The sequence below is a fragment of the Pleurodeles waltl genome, chromosome 4_2 (assembly GCF_031143425.1).
Source record: "Pleurodeles waltl isolate 20211129_DDA chromosome 4_2, aPleWal1.hap1.20221129, whole genome shotgun sequence".
In the NCBI taxonomy this organism is placed as follows: domain Eukaryota; kingdom Metazoa; phylum Chordata; class Amphibia; order Caudata; family Salamandridae; genus Pleurodeles; species Pleurodeles waltl.
The window spans coordinates 439,463,172-439,490,431 of NC_090443.1; the positions used below are offsets into that span (position 1 = coordinate 439,463,172).

Genomic DNA, 27,260 nt, shown 5'->3' on the forward strand with positions numbered 1-27,260 from the left:
GCATGCATTAAAATGAAGACTTCCATTAGATTCAACAAGCCAGCCTAAACGTAAAAAAATGCTTTGTGTTCATTATTGTTTTAATCGGTCAATTTCTGGGAAATGCATGGGACTTGTGCGCCTGGCATCCATCTTCCACATCCACAGCGGTATTCCTTTGCAGACCACTCCGCCGGCCTCCCAGACTCAGAATTCAAGGAAGACACTCCCCAACACGCAGCACACCTAATATTGCTCTTTCTGCCAGTTATCTCACCACCTTCGTGCAACGTTCTCTTGCCTACAGGTCAGCACATCTCATTTTCTGTTCACATCTTTATTCAGGGGCTTGCTGTGAGCCAAGAATCTTTTAAGCCCAAAGGTAGCCAATCAGATTATTTTTTGGAGTATTATTAAGAGGGCCGTGTTATCCTGCTCTCCTAAAGTCACCGCCTAAAGTTGGGCTGGTGAAGGTAAAGCCCTATATTTCTCAGAAACTCCTGTTTGCTAGTTTGACCGTACATAGCACCTAGAGCCCCTACCTATCATTATGTCTTCCTCATTGTCAGTAGCACAAAACGTGCTCTGAGGTGTCACAATGCAGCCACCATGTGCAATGCCCAATTGTTGACCAAAATTTGAAAGAGGGTGTAACTAGAGAGCCAAACGGTCAAAACATTAGTGACTGAGAAATATACTGCAAAGCAAGAAGTAACTGCATTTACACAATTTAGCACTGAAAATCAGACATCTGAACATTCTCAATAATGCTATATTTTGATTGGCTCCTAGCTGGTTGAAACCTACGCAGGAGGTTTATAAATAGTAATTGAGACAAACCTCATTACAGTGTCAGCCCACATGTCACTACGCTACAGTCCACTCGTAATGAAACCTATCGGCAAAAGTGCAATTATCTACGTAACCGGCAAAAGTGCAATTAACTATTTAACATCGTTGATGTTATGCAAAGCGCTCGACTTCTGCCAAGTGAGTTCGCGCTGCAAACAAAAGATAAAAAGTAGTCCACAAACCGGACGGGAAACAGCGAGCCTCACATGTTTTCAATACTTGGTCGCTGCGCTCGAGGAGGGCTAACCACCGGAAAAGGCATGTGACAACTGACGTGACGTGAACGGGGCTCCAAGCCCTTTTCTAATTCCTAAAGCATCTTGGAAGCGAAACGCATGCATAAGCACCTGCGACGCAAGCTCAACCCTAACCAGACTGTTCACCTAGCACACACAATGCATTTGCACTGGGAGGCCTGCTGCTGGAAAAGACAGCTTTGGAATCATTCACTTTCCTGTGCAGCAGGATGAATATGTGCATGAAAATATTTCTTATCTCTGCTGCTGCAAGTTCCTAATAAATGAGTCTCAGAAAACGTTCCTTTCAATTTGTTTTATATTTAAATTGTTCCGAGCCTGTGAAAATTGTGTAGCCAATGACAGCTTTCACTCTGTTGTTAAGTAGGAGCCTCATGATTCAGTCTCATCTACATTATTACTCATTTAAAAATGGTGTTATTAATTAACGTTCACTGCAATTGTTGATAGTTTATACAGCTAAACAATTTATGGACAATAAATATATATTTTTAGATATATTTCGTAATTTCCTTTTTAACTCACACTAAATATTATTTTGAACCCAGGTGCATACAACTGCTGGCAAAAGAAACTGAGAACAACTAAAAATGAAATTTAAATGTCCGAACAGCAACTCCGTTGGAGAGTCTTGTTACCCCTTAAAGCACATATCTTTTATTATATTTAAGTATGAGATCTGTCTGTAAATAGTTTCCGGGACCTTTAAAAAATCTGCTCATATACATTTGAATCAAAGTAAAAAAAATAACTTGGCTGTCTAACGTAATGGTACTATTTTAAAAATAGTGTTGTATTCAGCAGAGGCGACCCGTCCTTTAGGGCGGAGGGGCCACCCCCCCCCCACCTTTTGCCCCTCATGAAGAGTGTCTGTCAGGCTGAACAAAGGCCAGCCTGACAGACACTCTTAGCTCAGACAGCCAGGAGTGAGCCATGCGCGATTTGCGAAGACTACTGGCTGCCTGAGCCGAACTTTGCTGGGCTGAGGAGGTCACAGCTCCTATGGGCGTGACATCCTCGGCTCAGCAAAGGTGCCTCGATGCCCTCCCCTGGGTGACGAGGAACGCGTCACCCATTGACTTCGACCTGGGCGCTTCAGGTTTAAGCCCTGAAGCGCCCAGGGCGAGTGTCAATCAGTGACATTTCGATCACAGAGTGGGGTGGGGTCAGCAGTCTCACTGACCCCATCCCACTCTGTGATGAGGCTGGGACTACTGCCTTCCCTCATTGGCTGACCTAAAGTCAGCCAATGGGGGAAGGCAGCAGTCCCAACCCTCCTGGGACCTGGAGGCTGAAGGTAAGTCTGTGTGTGTGTGTGTGTGAGTGTGAGTGTGTGTGTGTGATATTTTCAATTGAATGTTTGGTGCATGCGTGCATGTTTGAGTGTTATGAGGGTTGTTAATGGATGTGCGTGCGTGTGTGTGTGAAAGAATTAGTGTGTGTGATCTTTTAAAATGAATGTTTGGTGCATGTGTGCATGTTTGAATGTTAGGAGTGGTAATGGATGTGCGTGCGTGTGTGTGTGAAAGAATGAATGTGTGTGTGATGTTTTAAAATGAATGTTTGGTGCGTGCATGTTTGAATGGTATGAGTGTTGCTAATGGATGTGCGTGCATGCGTGTCTGTGTGTGAAAGAATGAGTGTGTGTTTGTGCTTCCCGCCCGCCCCCCTCCCTCCTAAAGCTGCCGTCCGCCACTGGTATTTAGCGGCAGAGAAAAGGACTAACCTGAGTAAACAGATGTGGAATGGGGATACTGGACATAGGCAGCAATCTCTCTCTATTGGCATCCCCTCCAAATGTATATTATGAGTCAACTGACTAAAACACTATATTTCCCCTTACATTTATTTCAAACCAATTTTATTTCTGTATCAACACCTCAGTACTAGGCGTGGGCGGCGAGTCACTTTGAGCGTGGAGTTTGCCCAAAAACTCTGCTAGCCCCGCCAGCATAGTGGAGCTCACCATGTACGCACTGCAGCTCAATTACGAGCCACACAGCGTAAGCGCAGACAGTCTGTGCTTGTGCTGTGTAGCCCACAACTGGGCTGCAGTGTGCACTCTCAGCTCGACGTTGGCGTGGCAGCATGGAGCTGCTGCTGACACCAGCTCCAGACTGGATCCTTCAGGCCTCCTTCCGCCAGCAGCCCAGACTGGTCTCGGGAGTAGGGGTCACCGAGAGGCAGAGCGCCAGGCACAGGTGAGTCCTCGTTTTTTTTTCTCATTGTGCACACTTGTGCACAAAAGGCTTGAAACAGCAGCTTTCACTTCCTATGGCCCTGGCCTGATTTCAGTCCAGGGGCGTAGGCAGCGAAAGCTGTCGTTTCAGGCCTCTTGTGCACCAGCCTTTCCCACCTGGACAGGCCGGTGCACAAGAGGCTTGAATCTGCAGCTATCATTGCCTACGGCCCTCTATTCAATGCGTCTGATCTCGGAAGCGCTAAGTAGGATCGGGCCTGGCTGACCAGCATCAGAAAATGTGATATCTCCTGTTTTCCTAATGCTCTTGGGATCTGGTGTCAACTGGTTTCCTTCTAATCTTTTTAGCTCACAGTAAGGGAGGTTCACCAGACCGCTGTCGTCAGTTAATATTTTCTTTTTTTTTTTTACCAAAATGAGCTTTAATAATACATAATACAAAAATATAATAATACAAAAAGATAACTCACAGTTTATGCAGTGTGTCAGTTGTGGTTGTCTTCCAGTGAGTAGATCTCCAGGAGGGAATAACATAACCATATTCCGAGGCGACCAACATCCATCATGAAAGGAAAGCTGATGGTATCAGGGAAGAAAGGGTGTTGACCTACAACCAGAAAATCAGTGTTGGACAACCCTTGGCAAACAACCATGTCAGGCTGTGGAAGGCTTATACAAATGTTTAATGGCGTTCTTTATTGCAAACACATGAAACAAAAATAAGGAGATGGAAAAAAGAAAACACTCTCCCTCTTAAAGTGGTGGCTGCATGCTTGCAATAAAAATTCTAAATTAACCATTGACTATCAATATTATAATTCATGTATTCAATCTTTATTTCGGCACTGCGCCATGAAAGATAAATAAATACATTCAACGGTAAGACATTAAAAATACTAATATATAATATAACAATCCCAAGTTGAATATTATACTAAAATATCATTAAAATCAGTGGGTAAATAGCCATAAGCACAATCATATATAACTTCTGAAAACTAAACATAAATTTCCCATAAAGATTGTTAAAAAGCAAATGTCCAAGAAAAAAAGCATTGTGCAAATATACAACATATAATTATTATAATAATATGGGTCCCTCTTAGCATACATTCAGGAAAACCCTTTTAATTCCGATACAGAGAACTGGGAAATATCATTCTTAAGAAAACAAAGAAAATATACTATTAGCATAACCACTAGAATTATGTGGCAAAGGAGCACCATACTGTGCAGCAGGTTTGACTAAATTATGCAGTAAAAAAAGCCAAACTATGCTGCAAAATGTGGCACATTTTTATTTAGTATTAAGTCATTATTTTGTCATTTTTACACATGATAATACTGTCTTGGCAATATTTCACTCCAATAGTATCAGTTTAACAACTGAATATAGAAATAAGCAAACGAAAGGTGACCAGTAAACATTTGCAAAGGGCACTTCACTGTGTGCAAACACGCCGCTGTGTTTTTAGTAACTTTTGATCCGTTTGACTTAGAACCATTTTTTCTTCAAATCTGCAAATTATTCATCAGGTGGTGTATTATGTGGTAAATGCAGCAAATCCATAATTTTGAGAAAAAACTATTTGCTGCAGAATCGCATAATTCATGTGACACTGACTATTGGTTTTGAATGTCTGTAACTTGAAGACACCGTTCAAACACAAAAGGAAAGCTATAAATGGATAAAAATTTAAAGAAAATAAGACTGCAAAAGAAAATTATTTGCCATTACCACTGACACTGAGGTGGACTTCTTTTTAGGAGATTGTGCACACCTGAACAGACAAAGTACTGTCACTCACAGTGTGAGAGAGCCAATGGCTGAAGTAGGGTGACCTATTCCCATGCTCTATGCTGTTGTGGGAGGTAGCAAACTATGAATGGCAGCAAAAATTTGATTATGTTTCTGAACATTTTAAAACCCCTGGCAAACAGTTTGGGACACATTAAGGTAATTAACCTTATGCTAGTTTAAACAAATTGAACAAAAACATCTGGCTTACCCCAACCGCCCATGGACTTTCAACCTAATTTGTTTTTTTAAAGAGGCAGGGCAGATGGTGTGGGCGACAGTCTCACACCTAATGTCAGGATGTGATGTACCTATAACTTGTCTGTAGTCTCACTGCACTAGAGTGTATGAATGGAACTCCACATTTATCTCAGAAATGGGAGCCCGGAACACCAATCAAAGATAATCAAAGAGGAGGATGAAAGTGAGATCAAATGTGAGATCCACGGCAAGTAATTCAAAGGGTTGTTGCTAAGAACTGGATAAATAAAGAAGAGAAGAACAAGGTGGGACAATTCCTAAAATCAGACAAGATGGGTCCACCAAGACTATTTGAAGGTATTGACCACCTGGGGAGTTAGTTGTCTCTGCACACAGGAGCGAAACAGAAGGGGCACTGTCAAGTGGTTGAACAAGCAACACCCATCAACGTTGGCAAACTCTTCTGGTGCAATGGTCCGCTGTTAGTGCTTTTGAAGGTTGAGCAGGGGCCAGACCCCTTGCAAGGTTGTGCAAGGCAATTGCCCGCTGTGTCCATGTCTTTATATGGTTTTGAAATTGAGCAAAAGCCAAACTAGAGATCTGGGTTGTCCCTAAGGGTAAAGTACACATAGAATCTTCAAAATATTTGGGATGTAAATTGCACAAACAAAATTTAGAAATTTTAAAATGTAATTAGTGTTTCTTTAACATATGGCACTGTTTTTGCCTTCATATACAATTAGATCTCAGATTGAACTGGGAACCAGTTACCTTTTGATACCTAGTGATTAATATCTACCATTCTTACACTGATTTCCAGAATGAAAATCTCGGCAGAGCGAATGGTCCCTCCAAGCCCAGTTTACTTTTTGGTCTTCTCTTCTGCTTTCTGTAAAGGCCACGTGGCACTAGTGAAGATGGTGTGCTACCCCAATGATAGTATTATTTTGCAAACCTTTCCCTGCTCGTACTTCATTCCTTCTTCAGATAGGCCACACATCTGATTTGGTCACTGCGGCACCATTGGGAGCTCTTTCCACTCTAAAGCTAACTGTGACTGCGGGTGCATTAGGTCTTCTGGACTTGGGATGCTATTATTCAGCTGCACAGGTCCAATGGGTGGCTCACTGGCTTTCTGCTCACCTCCCTGCATGAGATGGGGTTTACCAGTAAAGACTTTTAAGGAAGGCTTAATGCACTGCTCATTGTTTCTACTGACCATTCTACAGATCACCATCCGGGGTTATCATGCACAGCTTTCTCTTGGCTTGCCAGAACCTGTAAACTGACACAAAGAAACCCTAGGCTCCTGCACTACCTTTGCTAAGCCTTCCCACTCGCACAGGATGGCTGTGCTCAGAGCAACTCCATCAGTGGCCTGTTGCAGGTGTCTTAAAATTGGGGACTCATTAAATGCCCTATTTCATGTCTGCCACCTAGCACTAACCCTACAAGAGGTGTGCTAGAAGCTCTGTACCATAGGAAATGGTGGCAAACTGATAGAATGGGTGTACAGACCTATCCTGCAACATGGAAACCACTCCAGGTCTTCTCGTCATACTACCTGGGTGATTGATGTAGCCAAACCTCTGCAAGATATGGGCTAAAATATTGGACTTTCCCCACAAAGTACCCCACAGCTGTCACTTTAAGTAAATTCATAGCGCTTCTTTGTGAATGCATTCTGCCCGTTGCTTGCCATTGACCTTGCGGTTTGTAACTCACAATTTAGTTGCTTTCAATTTGCTGGCTTTATTTGTTTTAGGCTATGCAGCTTGAATTCGGCCCTTCCCTTGCCAAAACCTTATTTACAGTATCCTGCCGAGTGCCTTTCTGTAAACAGGCCTGTAAATCTTGTTCTTATCTTATCATATTTGCTGTGCATTCAAAGAACAAAGTCAAATGTCAGGCTCTGTCTTTGGTGGGAACTTAGTGTTTACTTTCCTTTCTCTGACTTCAAAGTGAGAGGATTTGTGCGACAACCTTGCTGGATACTGGGGTTAGGAAAGAGTTTTTTCTATCACATGACAACATTTAAATAAACTTCAGAATATATCAGAATTAGAAGTACAAATCAAGAACATTTTTGTTAATTCTGAACTGTGCTGGAAACAAATACCTTTACATGATTAAAACAAATCATTGCATTAGGTGATGCAATTTCCACACATCATCATCTGTGCACAGTGTAGTTTGATTCGAAAAACTGTATATCTGTGCAAATGTAATGGTCATTTCAATCAAAAATATGTTGTCTGTAATGGCAGTGTGTTAGCATATCATCCATACTGCACTCCACTCTGCTCTGCACCACTACACGCCACTGCACCCTAGTCTGGATCACTCTACTCGACTCCATGCCACTGCACCCTTCTCCATTCGGAACCACTCCACATTATGCCACTGCTCTCTATGCTACTTCACACTATGCCTCTCTACTCTCCTCTGTACTACTCTACTCTATGCCACTGCACTTTATGCCTCTCTACACCACTGCGCTCTGCTCGTCTGCACGCCATACCACTCCAGTCTAGGCAACACCAATCTAATCCGCACAACTCCACTCTCTGCCACTCTGCAACACTATACTGTACGCCACTGCACTCTAAGCTAATACACTCTATGCTAATGCAGTTTACTCTGTAACACTCAACTCTATGCCCCTGCACTCTACATCAATACACTGTACATCACTCTAATCTACTCTGCACCCCTGCACTCTATGCCACGGCACTCTACACTACTTTATACCATCACACTCTATGCCACTTTATGCAACTCCACTATAACCTGCACCTCTCCATTCTAAGCCACCTCACTCTACTGTGAAATAATCTACTTTATGCCACTGCATTCTATTCCACTGCACTCTCCACTCTATGCAACTGCACTCTACTCTGAAACAATCTATTCTACGCCACTGTACTCTATACCACTCTGACCACTGCACTCTAGTTCAATGCACTCTACACCACTGCACGCTGACACTCTGCAACACTGCACTGGCCACCACTATATTCTACACCACTCTGCCCTGTACTACTGCATTCTGCACCAATATACTCTATTTCACTGCATTCTATGCCACTCTACTCTGCCCAATGCCACTATATGCAACTGCACTCTACACCAGTGCAATCTAAACAACTGCACTGTATGCCACTGCCCTTTACTCTGCACCACTGTACTCTATGCCACTGTTATCTGTACCACTCTACACCACTACACTGTCACTCTACTTTGCAACTCTGCACTCTACACCACTCTACGTCACTGCACTCTAGGCACTATACTCTACTCTACACCACTCTACAATACTCCACTCCGCACCACTCTACACCACTGCACTCTGTGCCACGAATCTACTCTGCACTCTATGACACTGCACCACTCTGCATTACTGCACTCTGCTACTCTATTGTATGCCACTCTACTCCACTGCACTCTATGTAACTCTACCCCATGCCACTCTATGCCACTGCACTCTGCGCCAATGCACTCTAAACTGCACTGTACGCCACTGCCCTCTACTCTTTACCACGGTACTCTACGCCATTGCTCTCTGTGCCACTCTACTCCACTCTCCATCACTGCACTGACACTCTACTCTGCAGCGTTGCACTCTCCACCACTGTACTATACACCGATGTACTATATACTACTGCATTCTATGCCACTGCACTCTATGCCACTCTACTCTGCATCACTCCACTCTACAGCACTTTGCACCACTCTACACTACACCACTGCACTCCCTGCAACGTGAGTCTACTCTGCAATCTATGCCACTGCACCACTCTACGCTACTGCTCTCTCTGCCACTCTAATGTATGCAACTCTACTCCACTGCACTCTATGCCACTCTACTCTGTCCTACGCAACTCCATGCCACTGCACTCTAAACCACTGCACTCTACGCTAACACACTCTATACAACTGCACTGTACCCCGCTGCACTGTACTTTGCACCACTGGGCTTTACGCCACTGCTCCTATGCTACTCTACTCCACTCCACACCACTATGCCACTAACTTTAAGCCATGCTGAACAGCAGCTACTCTGGTGTATAACATGGCTAATGGCTAAAACACATTAACAAAGCCAATAACTCTTTTGTAGATGAGACCTATTGCTTTGCCAATGTTTGTTAGTACTATGAGGTACCGAAGTACCTGAAAGAACTGTGAAAAATACAATTACATCATAATAAAGGCTGCTACAAAAAGCTCAAATACATTTTGGTTAAATTAAAAAAAAGTGCTTCTGAAATACAGATTTGAATAATATACAGTTTCTACCTAATACTAAAAAAATGTACAACACTCCATTAAAACCACACACTCCACAGCTCACCTTGGAACACCATTACAACACCTCTCTAAAAGTAATGTCTTTGCCATCAGAAAACTTCAAGTGACTCCTTTTAGTAAAGTCAATGCGGTTTTCAAGCCCTTTTGTATTTGCAGATTTACCAGTTGTGCACATTTGCATGTCTTTAGGGAAGGAGACCCCCTGGCAAGAAGGTCTGATTCTTATCTGTCTGCCCCTCCCTCCCTCAGAGCACAGGAGACTCCCTGCCTTTGAAACCTGCTGGGGAAACTCATCTGCCCGTAATTTCGCCCTGCCTTCCCTTGTCCTTTAGGTGAAAGGCTGAAATTACGGACAAATGCCGTCCGTTAAAGGTTTCCTCACGGACAACGGACGGCAGGGCGAAATTACGGACAGTCTGTGAAATTTACGGATGGGTGGTCACCCTACTCCTGGTGTAAAAACCGTGGTAAATGTCTGAATAACGGGCCCAGAGAGCACCGATGCATACTGCTCAGAAATTCTGGCATTTACTACTGTGACATGACTCTGTTTTCAATAGGCAGGTGTTGTCTGGAGTCACATGGCTTGGCATTACAAGGTGTGACATAGAGAAGCTAAGCCTGGATAAGCGTGTCGTCACATGGCTTGTCACTGATGGGACAAACATTCAGAGGTTAGGCATGGATGGGCGTGACGTCACATGGCTTGTCATTCATGTGACATTTAGAGCCTAGAAGTGTATGGGCGTGACGTCACATGGCTTATCATTTATGTGAGAGGTATAGGATAGTAATAGAGGAGTGTGACTTCACAGGGCTTGCCACTGATGGAATAGACATTGTGCAGTTAGTTGATGAAGCTCACACCGTAGGACAGTAGTTCCCAACCTGTGGTCCGGGGAACCCTGAGGGTCCTCAAAACCTCCTCAGGAGGGCCATGGATGCTTAGAAAATGTAATAACATTAACAGATTAGGACCTCAGCTTTCAGTAATGACTCATTGGGGGGTCCTCAGATTCCATTAGTGATTCAGTGGGGGTCCCCAGGTTCCAGTACTGATAAAGTGGGGGTCCACAGAAGTCTAAAAGTTGGGAACCACTGCTGTAGGGCATTCTATCTTGGGTCTTGCTTCACTGGGTATTCATTTGATGATCGTGACATCACCAAGGATTTGAGTGTGCTCGAGAGTGGTAGGAAAGGCTTATGAAAATGCTAAAGTACAATGCAGCACAAGGCATATCGGTGTCTGATGTGACACCAGAAGCCCCATCACTGACACATGAATCCACAAGTTTTGGCAGTATCGACTGTCACAATGCCAGGCTTTCCGTTGGTGACGGTAACATCACAAGGACTGCCACACTGCTCATCACTGTGGCGTCGCACAGCTTTAGATGATTACGGTGACATCATAATGCATTGCATTGATGAATGACATCACACATTTTAATTGATGACTGCATCGATGGCTGTGAGATGAGATCCCACCGCTTTGCGCTCATTAATGAAGCTTCACACAGCTTTACGTTGATCACCATGGCATCACCTAGCTGTCAATAATGACGGTGACATCACAAGGCTTAGCATTGATAACAGTGCGATCACAAAGCTTTCTACTGACAACTGTGACCTCTCAAAACATTCCCTGTGTTGAAATTCACCAGAAGTTGCGGACACAGAAAGATTGTCTACAGTTTGAGAGGAGGCATGGAAGACTCTTGGGTTCTTGAATTCTTCGGTGCTTGAGGGTCCTAATCCATTTGTAACGCCCAACGCAGAATCTGCATGCCTTTTAACTGACGATTAATAATAGGTGGGATTCAGGGAACAGCATTAAAACATAAAATATTTGCTGTACTGTACCTATCACAATGAAGCCTGTGCCTATCATCCTTATTGCCGCATCCTAGCTCGTAATGGTGCCTCCCTTATCCTGTATAACTTTATATATATTAATCTGCACATAGTTGATAGTAGTAACTATGTACCTAGAATGCCATTAAATTCTTGAATACTTTTCCAATACAGACCAAGAGCCACTTCAACGCCAACTGCTCGTTCTGGAATTACTCGGAGCGCTCCATGATGGGATACTGGTCGACACAAGGTTGCCGGCTGGTGGACACCAATACGACTCATACCACTTGCGCCTGCAGCCACCTCACCAACTTTGCCATACTGATGGCGCACCGGGAGATAGTAAGTGTCAAGACAGCTGTGTGTGAAGTATAATGTCGTAACCTGTCTGGACATGCCATTTGTGTTGAAGTGAGGGGACATCTCAACCACAGGGGCTAGTACATTTCTGCAATATGGCTGACAAGTTTTCAATTCTGCCTGTCCGCTTGGCAGATGCCACTGCGTAAAACAGTCGCAAAATATTTGAATCGTAAAAATCGGTTTAGAGTATTTCTGCCGCCACCTGTCAACTAAGAAAATGAACATGGTACAGGAGGCACCACAGTTGTCAAAGTCAATTTTGTACTGTTCATTGTGACGGGCATGCAACATCACAGGCAGTAAACACAAGTTTAATGCTCGTTGTGGCTGATAGGTGGTGTTTTCGCTGTGAAAGTCAGGTAGGTTGTAACACAGGTTATTCTGCTGCCAACAAAGGATATCTATGCTAACAAAGTTGAAAAATTGATGATGATGATGCAAGCAACAGGTGTATATGAAAGTGAATATGGCAGTGAATGGTGTTCTTGTGGACAGTTAGTACTGCTGCAAGCAGTAGATGCATACAACACTACCCAACCTACACCCTTCCAGGCAAACAAAATGCTCCCAAAGCATCTACCTTGTCATTTTCATTAATTTTACTGTTTCAGTACAGCACTTTTGGTGCAAGTTTATTTTGTGCTTAGAATAACTGCTGATTCATGTGCTACGGTCACACTTGAACTCCCACCAACTCCACTGCTCTAATGCAATTTTTTTTTCAGCGCTTTTTCACTGAAATGTGTGTGCCTCTTGTATAGTGTTGCTTCCTTCCCAGTGTGTACCGGCTCAAGTTCCTTAGCCTCTTGACATCATCTTGGTTGCCCATATTTAGACTGGCTGAAATCTGTCAAGATCCTGGAGACGTGGCGTTCAGAACTAGAGTTGGGAGTGTTAATATGCTTTTTGGTGGAACCAACTAGGGGCTAGATGTATGAAAGGATTTTGCATTTGCAAATGGTGCGAATTTCAAAATTCCACCGAATGCAAAAATGCCTTTCAGAATGTATGAAAGGTATTAACAGTGCAATTTTGAGGAATTGATGAAATAGTGATTCCCTGAGACTCCATTTAGGGAATCGCAAATCACGCTTCCCTAAATAGGTAATCTTAAATAGGGAATACCTATTTGCGATTACCAGTGCACATGTATCATGCATTTCCTAAATGCGAATTTGGCATTTAGGAAATGCAATTACCACAAATTGAAGTTTGGTGGTAAACGTGCAGTTTTTAAAAATGCATTAAAAATGCATTTTTTAAAATGACATGTAGCGCACACATGTCCCTAGGGCATGTGTGCGCTTTATATGGCCACAAATATTTTATGGGGTGCAGCCAAAGGGGCCTTGGGCCCCGAGCACCCTGGGATTTGCATTACCTAGTTTGCAAATTCCAAACATTAATTCACAAATTCGGAAATACAAAACCATTCACACTTATGGGCGACCATTCCCTAATTGCGATTCGCTAATAGCGATTTTTAAGAAACCGCAATTACCGAATCACAATTTTCATACATCCTATTTTGCATTTCTCAAAGAGCGATTTCTTTAAAATTGCTATTTAAGAAATGCGAAGCGGTAGCTTGATACATCTAGCCCTAGATTTGCAGTAAATAACACATTTTGTTTACCTCGACTGACATGTATAACTGGAAGATACTGTTGCAAATGCTGGGTGGTGTTTTGTCAGCTGTCTTACTACTGTTAAATTTCCTTCAGTTTGTAGGTCTCCCCTGAGACAGCACATGAGCTGTCTCTTGCAAGACCTTTTGTTTACTCACAGGAGGCGTAAAGCGCACCCACTGCATACCACTAGTTGGTGTCATCGTCCCTCTCATTTCCCTGCTCCTCTGTGATCAGCATGTGCCAGGATTACTTCCTCTTTGTGTGTTTGTCCTTCCCCTGGAGCATGGCTCAAGTATCTCTTCGTTACCCAGTGTCCTTCTGCTGCTTGCACTTTGAGGACTAATTTTTTCTTTTAGTTGCAGCATTCTATGATAGTGCATATGTTTACAGGCCATCTCTCATCCCCCACCACTACTGTCCCACATTGTTGCTGTTGCCCCGTCCCTCCAACCTGGTCTTGCTTTCCCGATCCCTCCCATCCCCCCTTACTGTGTTGGCTGCCCCATCACTCCCACAACATCCTGTCTTGTGTTGCCTGCCCCATCATTTCCACCCTCCTCCTGAGTTGTTTTGTCCTGCCCCAACCCCACTTTGTGTTCCCTGCACAACCCCTCTCACCAGATAAAAAAGAGCTCTGACGTGGCCAGTGTTGGCATGTTATAGCACTTTTTTCCCCTAACTTTCAACCATGTTACATAGCACACATGCTGCTGTACAATATGACTGAAAGACAGTGACAAAACCGATAGTTATCACATAGGCAAGACATATTGGCTTTGCCAATGATTGTTTGTCAAACTGGGAGCAAATATCGAAAATCAACCAGTTGCTTTATACTTGTTCTTGTCCACAGGGAAGCCACCCAAAGCGTTCGTGCTTCATAAAAAGCTTGTCTTGACATATGCGGGACAAGTAGTCATATGTGATGTTGTCGGTCGGTCCAACAATGTTTACTTGTGGAAATACCAAATCCTACAGTCGGCTTCTGCTGGGTCAGTCAGCTAGGGTCCTTTTTTGTGACTGGTGACCTGTGAAATGCCCTAATAATTCTGGTGACTTCTTAATTTTATATAATGAATGTGTTATTTTATTATATGCTCCAGCAAACATCTTTCTGCAGTAACCAACCTCGACAGAGGTGGTAGTCTTGTCAATGATAGTCAATTGATGTTCTTCAGATAATGACAAGAGTTTGTGATATTCTCAGTTATTGGTTGCTGAATTTTAGAATTTCCTTCAATTGTTCCTCCCTGTTTCAGGGTAGAATGGAAAATACATACTATGAGTTTAACGTTTGTAAAGCCAGTTAACTTTGCTCTGCCAGTGCTTTTAGTATGCCATTACTGGTTTTGCCAATGTGGTGTAAATATGGCAAAGCCCATAGCTGCACTAACTACCATGACATTTTATTTTTTTACTCTCCCAAGATGGTCGTCACATTGCGTGCAGATGCAGCATGGCAGCCATCATGGAAGTGTTCCTAGTAATGTTTGGCCCTCTTGGAACTTTATTTGCTATAATAAGAAGATAGTAGAAAGTAAAATAGTTCTCTGATTTCAAAAGTGAATGGGTACACTCAACCAACCAAACGTCGGGGTAAAACCTAAATTCTTCAGGAATGGGTCAAACACAAGAATAGGGAGGGAAGTCATTGCATGAGGAACAGGGAAATGAAATAGTCAAGAAAGCTATCCAACCAGAGCTTTCTGTAATTAAAAGCTTACTTTGAAACAGGTTCCAATCAGGCTGTTTTCATCTTGTCAGACCCCATTCGGGAGCTGCAGGGCTGACAGGTGCTACTGGGCCACAAATGTTGTGGTTGAGGTCATCTGCTATTGGTGTACTGGGTTCTGCCCTATAGTGGCTCTGCAAATTGGGCAAGTACAACCCTTTCCACGGTTGACTGTCATGGTAGCAAGGGTGAAGAGTCACTGGCTTTTCAGCTCAGTAGTGTGTGTGTCAAGAGCTCAGAACTCAACTGCCAACCAACAGGCACAATAACTTAAAGTCCAGCCCAGTGTTTGTTTTTTGTGTGAAAAAGAGTCCTTTAAACACACAGCAGAATTAAATACTACACAATTCAGGTAGATTAGGAAATACTTTGTTGTACCCCGGGTTGCGATCTCATTAACAGCACACCATCCCTCTGTTCTCACTCCCTCCCCCAATGTGACTTACTTTAACAGCTAAAGCTCCCAGTATTCTGTTGCAGAGCCGTAAATAGGCATAGGCCAGATTTTGTCACTATAAACCCCAAAGATTTAGAAGTGCAACTCAGTTCAATAAATCTTTTCCCAGGTTTATTATGGGAAGTCAGACCCAGTGTCTGATTTCCTCAGACATGTCTTAATCCTTTGCACAAGTCATAGATCAAGTGATATTCCACTGTCATGACAGCCCGTCCTTAGTCTCAGCATTGATGGATGATTACAGCATGGCAGGTCTGAATGTCATAGTACAGTTTCTTTGGCAGTTGCAGCCAATCGGGTCAACTGCGGCTCCACTAGCAGCAGAAGTTTTTTGTGGCTTCCCATGCTGATCAACATCCACTTAACACTGGAGCGTCTTCTTTCTTTCCGTCATCAGCAGCAACAGCACTGTCTCATGGCCTGCAGCAGCTGTCAGCAGCTCAGCCACACTTGATTTGATGAAGTTTTTGGGACAGTTCTCAAACTGCACTGAAAGACCAGGAGACCCACATTCATTACATGACCTTGCTTGCTTCACTTACTAATGCAGTCCATGTTGTGTCAGTGCCCCTCAAGCCATGAACATGTTGGGCTTTGTCTCCTGGACACACTCTCCTGTGGCAGGGTCTGCAAACCCTTTTCCTCTCTTGGCACGCATGCAGGCTCCTAGGCACCAGGTAGACCCTCAACTTCTTCAGCAGTGCAGACGTCAGATAATGTCCCATCAACTCTGAGAGACTAGCTGTTAGGAGAACAACAACCATGGTTACTCAGCAAGTCTTCGAGTACTCTGGTGAGCGCCCTCTTCCTTGATCACAAAGAACTTGGGACTGGAACAAAGTGGGATGGTTTGAATACCATATTAGTGCAGATTTCCAGACAGGGGATGTGGATCAGCTGTCTCAAAGCTCAGAACCATGTTGGACTAGTTCTTTTTCAAGTGTCCTTCTCAAGTGTTTCACCAAATGCAGCCTTTCTTTAAAGTGATGCTTGTGACAGCAGGGACTACTGGGTTCGGATCCATGCAGGAGTATCCAAAATATGACAACAATGAAGTCTGAGCTGTATGTACCTGGCTGTCATCAACCTTCCTGAAGCAGTAATCAGGGACAGATACAATAGAATGCCTGGCCTAGAATCCTTTTCAACTTAAACAATAGAAACTGCAGTCCAGCCCTGCACTGCTCACTCTTATCATCCAGCAAATATCAATGCTCAGTAAGAACTAATCAGCAGTGCCTTGCTAATAAGTTCTTCAGATAATTTCTAATGGTAGCTCTGCCTCCATCCTCCCCATTTCAGTGTCTGGATCTCCATTCTCCAGCTACAGAAATGTAGACAATAAACTTCCATTGTATGTAAAAGCTATCCTCATCTTCCACCTTTGGCCATGCTAAACCAAGGACATCAAAAATAGATCCCTGTAGCTTAGTATCCAGACTCTCACACACATAGAATCCATCACCATGCAGGTATCACTCCCTCAGTTTACAAAAACTGGTACATGGGATGTTTAGGTATTCAGATAAATGCAGAACTTTACAGGAGAGAGGTTCATAGACCACACTTTTACTGGCACAATAAAGCACATTCTGGTCACACTATCATAAAATCATTTACACTGCCACCGCCACTTCAAGTAATGACAAGGGAATTAGTCAGCTGTCTTCTCTAAGGACCAGGTTGGTGTAACCCTCCAGGTTACAGGATAGGTCATGGACCGCACATTGTCAGGCACAGACCTAGGCCACTGAGCTCACTGTATAAGCATGATGTTAGGGCCCAAAACAAAAGTGAGATTCTCATGCAGTCAAGCAGGAAAAGCAGGAAAAGACACCCCATTCACCATGCAGTCGACATTCCCCCACAACACGTCCTTTTCTTTATAGGCAAAATACCAATCTATTTCTCAACAAAGGCTTAAAGTCTCTAAATGTAATCCCTGTCAGCAATACAGTTCCTATTTACATTTCAAGTTTTACTTCATCTTGTGTTCCTTAACAGTTTTTGCATTTTCCTGATGTTGTTTTTCTTTAGGTTTCTCCTTACTTTTGTTTAATGAACACTTGGACCTCAGTAGCCTTAAGGTGTCTAAGTGACTTGAGGTCGAGCATCAGTGTTTATGAGAGGCCTCGATTCAGAGTGTAGGAGCTGAGGCTAAAGACATTGCATTTGGAGTTTCTAACAGTCTCTTTAAGCGAGTCATAAAGGTGTTCAGGCTACATATATTAAATGAATACCTGCAGAAGGAGACAGTGCTGAAGAGGCCAGAAATGTGCCTTAGAGATTCAGAAGGAGGATAGTCAGAAAGTTGTCAGGAGAAAAAAGGATGCAAGTGTTTACGAAAGTGAGAGACTGAAGAGTACAATAATGTGAAGGGGAGAGCAGGAGTGACTGGGACGCTCTGAAGACCACCATACAGCCCACAGACTTTAGCAATGTTTAGTTCACAGTCTCATAATTTCAGATTTGAAACACTTTCAATTCTAATTATTCACAACAAAATTAATCTTGTTACCTATGTATCTGATACTGCTAACAAGCACTAGCAAAGGCGATAGGTCAAGCTTGTTTTAGGCATATGTTTGTTGCTTTGTTATGTCTGAATGCAAAAGAGAAAACTAACAGAGAGGCAACCAAACACTGGCTAGGTGCATGCTGTTTGAGACACAAGGAGGCAAAGCTTCTTGGATAGCATTCCTAATTATGCTTTTTTATAGACCCCACCCACACCTTTGTCGTCTCACATAAAGCACTGCATCCAGTCATGAACAAAGGCTAGACTGAAAGAACACTCTTAGTTCAGTCAAGTTTAGCTGACTGTAGAGAGATTCTGCCATGGCACATCCTAATGGGCTGAGGGACCATGCCCCCTCACTTTTTTGGCACCATAAAGAGGATCTGTCAGGCTGAGCAAAGGTCAGCCTGACAGACACTCTTTATTTTCCCAGCATGCTTGTTTCCAATCCAGGGAGGACCTGGCCTGGCAGTTCGGGCTGGACTGTTCCCATGGGGAACAGGGTCAAGCCGGATTTGCATATGGCTGGGTCCAAACTGGGGTGGAATGATGAGCAAAAGACTTGATGGATTAAACCCATATCCATGACTGGGGGTGAATGTTTGATTGGTTCCGCATTCCGTCCATTATTTCTATTTGTTTACTCTTTCTTTTCTGGTCAGGCAGCCAGGAACTAGACATGTGCAAAATGCACCGGCTCCTGGCTGTCTCAGTCGAACATTGCTGGGCTAAAGAAATCACAGCTCCTGTGGGCATGACCTCTTCAACCTGGAAAAGCACCTGGAGACCAGGGAGAATCACTGATTGTCTCAGACCTGGGCGCTTCACTTCTTAGCCCTGAAGTGCAAATCTGACACCCAATCAAGCTGCAGCAGTACTGCCACTTGCATTCCTCCTTAAACCATTTCTTCAAAAGGCTGGTTTGAAAGGGTCAACACAGTGACTAATCATAAGAACAACCTATACTGGGGGCCAGGTGGGTGGAAAGGCTATTCCCTCAGACCCTGGTGGACTGCAGGAGCTGCAGCAATGCTAGCTGCACTCCTGAACAAAAACAGAATGCCCTCAATGACCCGCACCACTTCCCCTTGTGAGGTAAGTATGAACCTTTCTACTCAAAAGCAGCATCTCCTTCAGCGAAACCTCCTTGTCATGCTTAAGGGCCAAGGCAAGGGAGGTGCACCACATGCTATGCCTGCTGGGGCTGGCCCATTGTCAGTTTGTATGTGGCAATGGGCCGCAGACAGAAATGGACGATAAACAGTCTGTGATAGGATAGAGAGGGGCTCAGGGCCAAAAAACATTCCCACATCTAGCCTCAGGCAGTGGGCCTTCGGTCACCAGCCGAATGCTTGCCTACCCAATCTGACCCTGTGTGTGTCTATCCAAATAGATTCTTCTTCTTGGTTTTCTGATTTTACCTTTTCCAGCTTCTAAAGCCTGTGGCAATCACAAGGGAATATATGTGGTCTAGTGACTAGTGTTGCAGATCTTGGAACATGAGGAACAAGGTTCAGATCGTGGCTTTGACTCAACATCTTGTGATAAAAATGTGTAACGTAAACTAGTTCTATTGTAATTTGCTCTAATGTTCTCAGGCCAGATTCACAATATTCAAAAAAGGGTGTTTCTCAAAAGTGTTGCTTTTTTTTTTACCACCAGAGGTATCAGCCATAATTTAGCAACTACTACATATTCAACCTCCAGCCCATTTTAGCACATGAACATTTGTCCCGGGTGTGTAGTGTAACCCATCATCTGATCTTTGTAGATTACCCTAGTGCTGGGCACTGGTTTATGAGATTGAGCTGCCTGATTCTGTCTCACAAAAATCTTTTTTGCTCAGTCCTGTCCTCCATCCATTTCTTGCCAACACAGTTGCCACCACTCTCGCCCCTTTGAACATTTGTGGCAGGTCTACAGCTTTTTAAGTCTGCTTTGGAGCTCCCTGTGCTATTCCTGGTGTGCATGCGTGTGTGTGTGTGTGTGTGTGTGTGTGTGTGTATGTGTGTTTTCCACTGCCACACTGCTAAAAAATCAAGTTTTCAAGTCAATGCATGAGTAACTAGCTACTCCAGGCTTATTGCATTCTGGAATTTGTAGTATCATTTGTCCAATTATAAAACCATGAGTACAAGTCCCAAAATGCAAAGAAACGTGAGAGCTCTGAGCCTGTGCTATACCTCAGTATGTGTGTGGGTAGTGGGCAGTATATGCTGCTGTTTAGGCCTGCACAGTACGAGTCACGGCTACTACCAGAAAGGGGTGGGGGGCAGCACGTGGAGCGGGCGTGGGTGGGCAGTTAAACAAAACAAAAAAAACGTACCTGCCCCCTCCACTCCAGCCGCCACGTCTTCTCTCCCAAACCAATCACAACGCTTCTTTCATGCTGTTACACAACATGAAAGAAGTGCTGTGATCTATCAGGTAGGGAGTGGGGCACTGTGCTTGGGCTCCACCGGATGGAGAGTTTCTAACTGACGGCCGGCCAAACTGACATGCGCACTTCCTACGTAGGTTAGGATCAAAAGAGGGACTACATAGCCTAGACAGGGTAGCGTGCAATCCATGAGCAAGCGCTTCAACGGCCACATACGGGTCATAAGCGCTATGTTAATGTATAACTGTACCCCGGTCTGTGTGTTAGAGGTGCTTGCAGCGCTGTTGTTCTGTCTGCTTGGAGGAATCTTGCAAGCCTGCCGCTGTGCACCTGTTTTGTGTGAACACAAGACTGACCCAATCTCCAAAACACCCCTCCCTTTCTAAAAACCACCACATTACCATATGTGTGAGCCTTCTGTTTTCAGTGAATGTTGGATAACAACATGCCAGATATTTGCTTAGACAACCTCCCCGCGGAGGGCGTTCTTTTCAAAGCAGCTGCTTCGTGATGTTCCCATTTGTTCTTCGCGCTTTTTAATAATCTTTTGCTGTTGTTAAAATGTCACTTAATGAGCGCTTTATCTTCTGAAGTAGAGGGAAAGGTGACTTTCCTTTGTGATGTGACGCTGGCAGCCCCCTTCCACGCGTCCTCCCTCAAACTACCTCTCATACCCCCCCCCCCCCCCCCCCCCCCCCCCGGTTCCCCCACCCACCTCCCCCTGGCTCATTGATTCCTTTCGAGGGCCGCATACAGCGCCACCTTCAAAGGCAGCGGACCGCTCTCTCCTCTTCCCGGGCTAAAATGGGAATCAAACGCTTCTGAGAAAAGCTAAATGTGAGCGCTAAGGAGGGGGTGGAGGGCAGGTGAGAGAAGAAGAGAGGGGGAAGACGGAGGGAGAGGACGAGGGGGAGACGAAAGAAATGGAGCGAGAGAGAGAGGAAGGGGGAGAAAAAAGGAGGCAGAGGGTTAAAAAAAAAGGGGGTGCGAAAAGACGAGGGCCAGAAATGTGGGAGGCAGGAGAAGCGAGAGAGGGAAAGGCGGAGGGAGACAGAGGAGCGGGGAGAGATTTAAGACGAGTTGATGGGAAGAGGGAGGGAGGGAACGGAAGACATTACCTGAGAGAAACAGTAGGGGGGAGAAGGGAGGAAAGACAAAGGAGAAAAAAGGGTGAACTAAAGTAAGACTGGCTGGAGTTGGGGGAAAAAAAGACCTGGGGGAGTAGCTGTAGGAGGATGAGAGGAGGGGGAGAACACGGGAGGGACAGGGAAGCACTGGAGGGAAAGAAAGACGAGTTTAAGCAAAGGAGGAAGAGAAGGCGGGGCTAAGGGCACGTGTACAAGGGACTGAGTAGCGGGAAAGGGGCAAAAGGGAAAGGGTAAAGAGGGGGCAGGTGGAATATGAGGTGAGGGGGAAAGAAGGGGAGCAAGAGATGGAGAGAGGGAAAATAAACAAGGGCTAGACATGCGTGGACGGGAGAACGAGAAAGAAGGCGAGATGGGGCAAAGGGAGAGATATGCAATATGGAGACAAGTTGAAGACGATTCGAGAGAGCGGAAAGCGATGTTCAGTTATGGAAAAGGAGAAAATGAAGTGGGGGGAAATGCAAAGATTAGACAGGCAGAAACAGAGACGAGGAAAGAAGAGAGAAAGGCAGGGGAGGAAAGGAGGACGAGAACATAGGAGTGAATGGGCACTTGGCAGAGAATGCAGTTAGAGGATGGGTGAAGGAGAGGGATAAAGAGATGCCCGAAATGAGGTAAAGAGAGGTGCCGTAAAGAAGAACGGAGAGGAAAGGGACTGCAGGACAAAATGAGTGTGTGTGAGGCATTCACCGGCGGATTGAAACGAGCATTGGCAAAGCCAACAAGTGTCACCTTTTGCTTTGTCAGTGATTGTAGCCAGTGGTAGTTTCCTTTGGAAAAGAGAAAACAATGGCTATTGCTGATGAGGAACAGCAGTGGCAAAAAAAATTGTGGCAAAGCAATGTGCAGTAATGTGTACGTACGCACACGTCATGACGCAGCAGCCATTTTCTTGAAATTTACCGTTCCAAGCTGGCACATACCAATCGTGCAGCTGTAACTTCCCAAAAATAAAAGGTACCAAAAGAGAGCCCTTACAGAAATAAGTGACTTGGTAGTAAATTGGTAGTACATTTCAATTGCTGGCTCCCATAAAAGGTAAAAAAAAATATTATGACATTATAAAAAAATAAAGGGGACATGGAGGGGCGAAGGATAAAGGAAGACTGGGAGATAGTGGGGTTAGGACGTCAGTGACCATGGCAGGCAGCGTTGAGAGAAACGGGGTGACAGAGCAATAGAGTAGCCTTTTGGGGCGACGGGAGTCGGTAATAGAAAAAACAGGGAAGGGAAGCAACAGAGGAGCTGGTGGGTGGAACAATAGCACTGAGTACACACGTGGGCAGAGAAGTGAGGGGAAAGCAACACACAGATAAGAGGGGAGAAGAGATCAAGTAAACACAAGGACTCCCATGGAGTGCTTAAAGCGAAAGAAAAAAAGTAGTTCCCTGAATGTAAGCAGTGGAAGGATAGGCATCATCCATCAAAAGATAGTGGAGAAACTATGCTCCACAGGAGGGCTAAAGACAATAAGAATGAAAGTAATCAAATAGGAAGCAAGCCAATGAGACTGACAAGACGTTCGTTCAACCAATGATGAGTATGGGCTGACCCAAATCGCACTGTGGGTATTAGTATAGTACACAATAGATCTTTCAACAAAAAACAGCAAAAGTTATCTACGGAAAAGATGTAAAAAGGGCTGAATCCCTTTTACTAAGCTCCCCCATCTGCAGCATGTGATAAAAACTGTCTCCAAATATGGACTAAATTAAACCTCTTATTCAAACCTTCACATTGTGAAAATCAGAACGGGTTTGACCAATCTACAAATGGCATTCTAGACAAAATTAACATTTTGATTTTATTAAATTGGACTCAGTTTTGGAAGTTCGCTTTATTTATAACCTGTAAGAAACACATGGCAAATATCTGCAGCATTTCTAAAAAAATAAATAACAGTATGTATTTAATAAGCATTAATGAATAAAAACATAAACATTTCAAAACAGTAAACAGTTCTCCATGTTTGCTGAGTGGTAGCTGTGAATAGTTTTTTACGTTTGGAAAGCTGTGCTTTTGCCATGGTAGATGGTCACATAACGGGTATGGTGTATGGGAGGGATTGCCCCCGTAGCGTGGTTAATGGAGACATTAGGCTTTGGGTGATACGATGGGGGTCCTCTCATTTGCATGGTTGGTGGATATATACGCATTTATAAGAGGAAGCTTATGAAAATAAATGAAAAGACTTCAGTAGAAATAAAATAAAAAATAAGTGTTAAGGGTGGGCCAATATTTTAAAACATTTTTTGTCAAAATAATATAATATATTGAAACAAAAGCTTCTTGTAAAGGAAGTACAGGAAAGGATGTTTATTAGGATTTTTTTATGTTTTTATAGTGTGAAGCAATGCACACTAGCCAAAGCTGTATGTAAACAGACCAAAAAACAAGGTGCGAGACGAAAACGGGCAGATGTGAGACAGAGGAAAAGAGCAAGTACGAGATTTAAAGTCGGGAGAACAAAGAAAGGGTGGGGAGCGACAAGCTATCTGGAAGAGAGCAGTGTCAATAAAACATTGACAACAGAGAAAAATTGTGAAACAGAGATGAGTGAGCATATCTGAAAAAGGATGTTATGGGAAAAAGGGGGGAAATGTGACGAGATTTATCGAGGTGAACAGGGGTCATGGGAGTATAAATCAAAGTCCCGCATTCTCTTTTCCAGCTTTTACAAACCACAACGTTTTACAGTTCCTCTTCAGAGTTCCCCTAGTTTAACATTTGTCACCTGGTGGTTCTTAGCAGTCCAAAAATAAAGTTTGCAGAAGTTTCAAAGCTTGGCCACCATTATACATCCTTCCTTAACTTGAGGTCAAGATTATCATGTCTGATCACAAGGGTGAGCTTTAACTGCGAGACTAATGGAGGTAGAGCGATCTGTGCTGTAAAACACACACCTTTGGAACTCACTTAAACAAGACATTAGAAACCAACCAAATGTGGCCACATTTGGATGGAAATTTACGACAACTCTTTTTAAAGAGGCTGTCTCTTCTCACCTTGTGACTATTGGGATTACCCCCAACTCCTTAAGAAACAACAGATTTCCTAAAAATACAGATCTTCCTCCCTAGGAGCATGGAAATAATCTTCGTGTCACACTCTGCCCATTTTAAGGTCACTTCCTACTGCATTGGAAGAGTTTTTTCCCCAAATGAAACTGCTGACGATGTAGTTATCAGCACCATGAAGTGGTTTCCCATTAAAATGAAGTGCTTGACGAAACAACTATATAATAAAACATATATCATTACTTTGTTGTGTCGTGTTAGCAGGGCTCAAAGATAAATGATGAGACAGACACATATGCCTCACTAATCTTTTCTTCTGGTGCACGCTACACTACATCTGGTTTTCTACTGATGGGGGGTGCTAATCTCCACTGCGCCGTCCCTGTAATGCCCCTTGCGGTAATAACCCGTTTCTCATCTACCCACAGGAAGTGGTGTCCATTGTCCTTGTGCACATGGTCGTAGTGTCCTCCTGACACACACAATATCTCTTACATCCTTAAAGATAAGCAATACATCTCTGATATCACATATCTCCCTTTTTTAATGACAGATGAGAACCCCCCATCCCTGACTGCTCGAGGAGAAGATTCCTTAGTGTCTTCATGTCTTGCAAATTTAAGTTTGTCATTTTAGTCGGGCTGATCCTGTCTCGGAGGAAGGGGTAATGACAATGTTCTTATGCATATCCAGCTAGTATGGAGTGTTTGTGTAGCAGGTGCTTGTACTGAGTCATCCGAGTTTCTTGTGATGCTTTTCGCATTGGAGTAGATCCTCTTACTCCAACGCATATTTTGATGGTTGTCTGTACAGATGTCTCCACGCCCTTGGTGTAACTAGTATTTCAGTTTATCCAAGAGATTGTGCAGACATGTTGTCTGGGTCTGATGTATTTCCAGGTGTTTTCCTGCAAGGAAGGTCTTTTGACTTTGGCGTGATTTGGTTGACTTAGCAGCCTGTGATGAGGTGATCCTTGAGTCTTCAGGTGATTTTCTAGTTGTCGGGCATCAACTGTTGTCAGATGCTTTTCAACCTAAGCTGCAGCTTGGAGCTGGGATGTTTAGCTCATGTCTGACAGACTTGTGTTTTTTCTGTGAGCCTTGTTTGATGATCTGAGCGAATATTGTTAATATGAGCTTCTTGATTCATTTTTTCGGGCTGTGTAGAGCTGGTAGCCATTGCTCTCTTTTGAGACTGAGCACTCACTAGCAGTTTTGTCTCTTTGCTGTTGCCTCTCTTGGGAGCCTTGGTATTCAGATTTTTAGAGAGTTACTACACTAACAAATGTCGGATGACTTGTGTCTTCTTGTCTCTTAATGGCTCTGTGTACGTTCTGATCCAACAAGAGGACTGTGTGTTGTGACTTGCCTGTTTTGTAGATGGTTGATGTACTAGTCAGTACAGTATTTCGGCTTGGCTTGTTGGACAGTTAGAAGTAATATAAAACTAATTGAGCTGTGGAAGTAAGATACTAGTGCCAGCAGAGTGAGGTCAGAGGGATTTATTCATTGCCTGTTAATCCCATGGGTCCCATGGGTCAATGATATGCCCCTTCTCTGGTGGTTAGAGATAGTCTGAGCATGGCATTGATGTGACTGACGTAATGTGAAGAACTGTCATTCAGAGAGTGCATGGTCTTCTGTCTAAAGTGCTCTCTGTTGGAAGCATTAAGACAGTCCACCACCCAGTGATTTGTTGCATGTGTGTGCTATGTTCTGTTTGATGTGTGCTATTAAATGTTAGTCAGTCCAGTAAGAACAATAGATTAGAAATCAGTGCAAACATTGCAAACCTTACACTGCATAGATACCTAGATCTAAAGGCAAACAGTTATATTAAGGCTTGGGATAAAATACAGTTAAAATGATACTGCCTGCTTTACAAGAGGAAAGGGGAGGTGATATGAGGATTCTGCACTGTCATTGAATGCTGTACTTCAGCTGCACATGTATGAAAGCAGGGCCGGGACTGGGGCTATTTTTCCATAGAGCTGAATTCATGTGGTGGACCAGAAACATTTAGCTTCCTAGTGACAGACCCAGAGCATAAACCAGGTGTTTACTACTTTGTTGCACAACTGTCTGAGTCAGAGCTAAATTCGCCATCCAGTTCCAGCCAAAACATTGTCGGCCATGCTAGAGCATAAAACGCCACGAGGTGCGATTTTCAAATAAATTACATGACCTGATTGGAGCTGGACCCCTGCCTAGGCACTGAGCATACAGGAACTTAAACTACACAGTCGGTTAGCATACCTAGTTTCATATAAACTGCACCCACCAGACTTGTCCCTTGGCTGTAATTTATGCCCGTGGTGGTGTAAACCCAATAGTGATAAAAAAAGTTCGGATATTTTGGAAGTTCTAGAAAACCAGGCCCTTAGGCTTACATTGCAAACTTTCCGGGCCCAATGGAATATCTTACGGTTGTGCCTGGGGTCATATCCCAGGAATGAAGAGTGTTGCATTCTTCTAAATATAACTGTTGTGTTCTTTATTTCTTAATGTCACATTAAAGAGCTATTCCTCTAGGAAGCAACATGTCTGACTGCTCATTCACCTT

The 27,260-nt window shown here is 43.8% G+C and overlaps 1 protein-coding gene across 2 annotated transcripts in view; it reads left to right on the plus strand.

Annotated features, from left to right (window-relative positions):
- ADGRL1 (adhesion G protein-coupled receptor L1) overlaps positions 1–27,260 on the plus strand; it is a 561,888-nt gene that overhangs the window by 466,512 nt on the left and 68,116 nt on the right. For both annotated transcript variants that reach the window (XM_069231717.1, XM_069231716.1), the window contains exon 13: positions 11,627–11,797. In XM_069231717.1, coding sequence (XP_069087818.1) covers positions 11,627–11,797 — 171 coding nt within the window. The remainder of the gene's footprint in view (positions 1–11,626; positions 11,798–27,260) is intronic.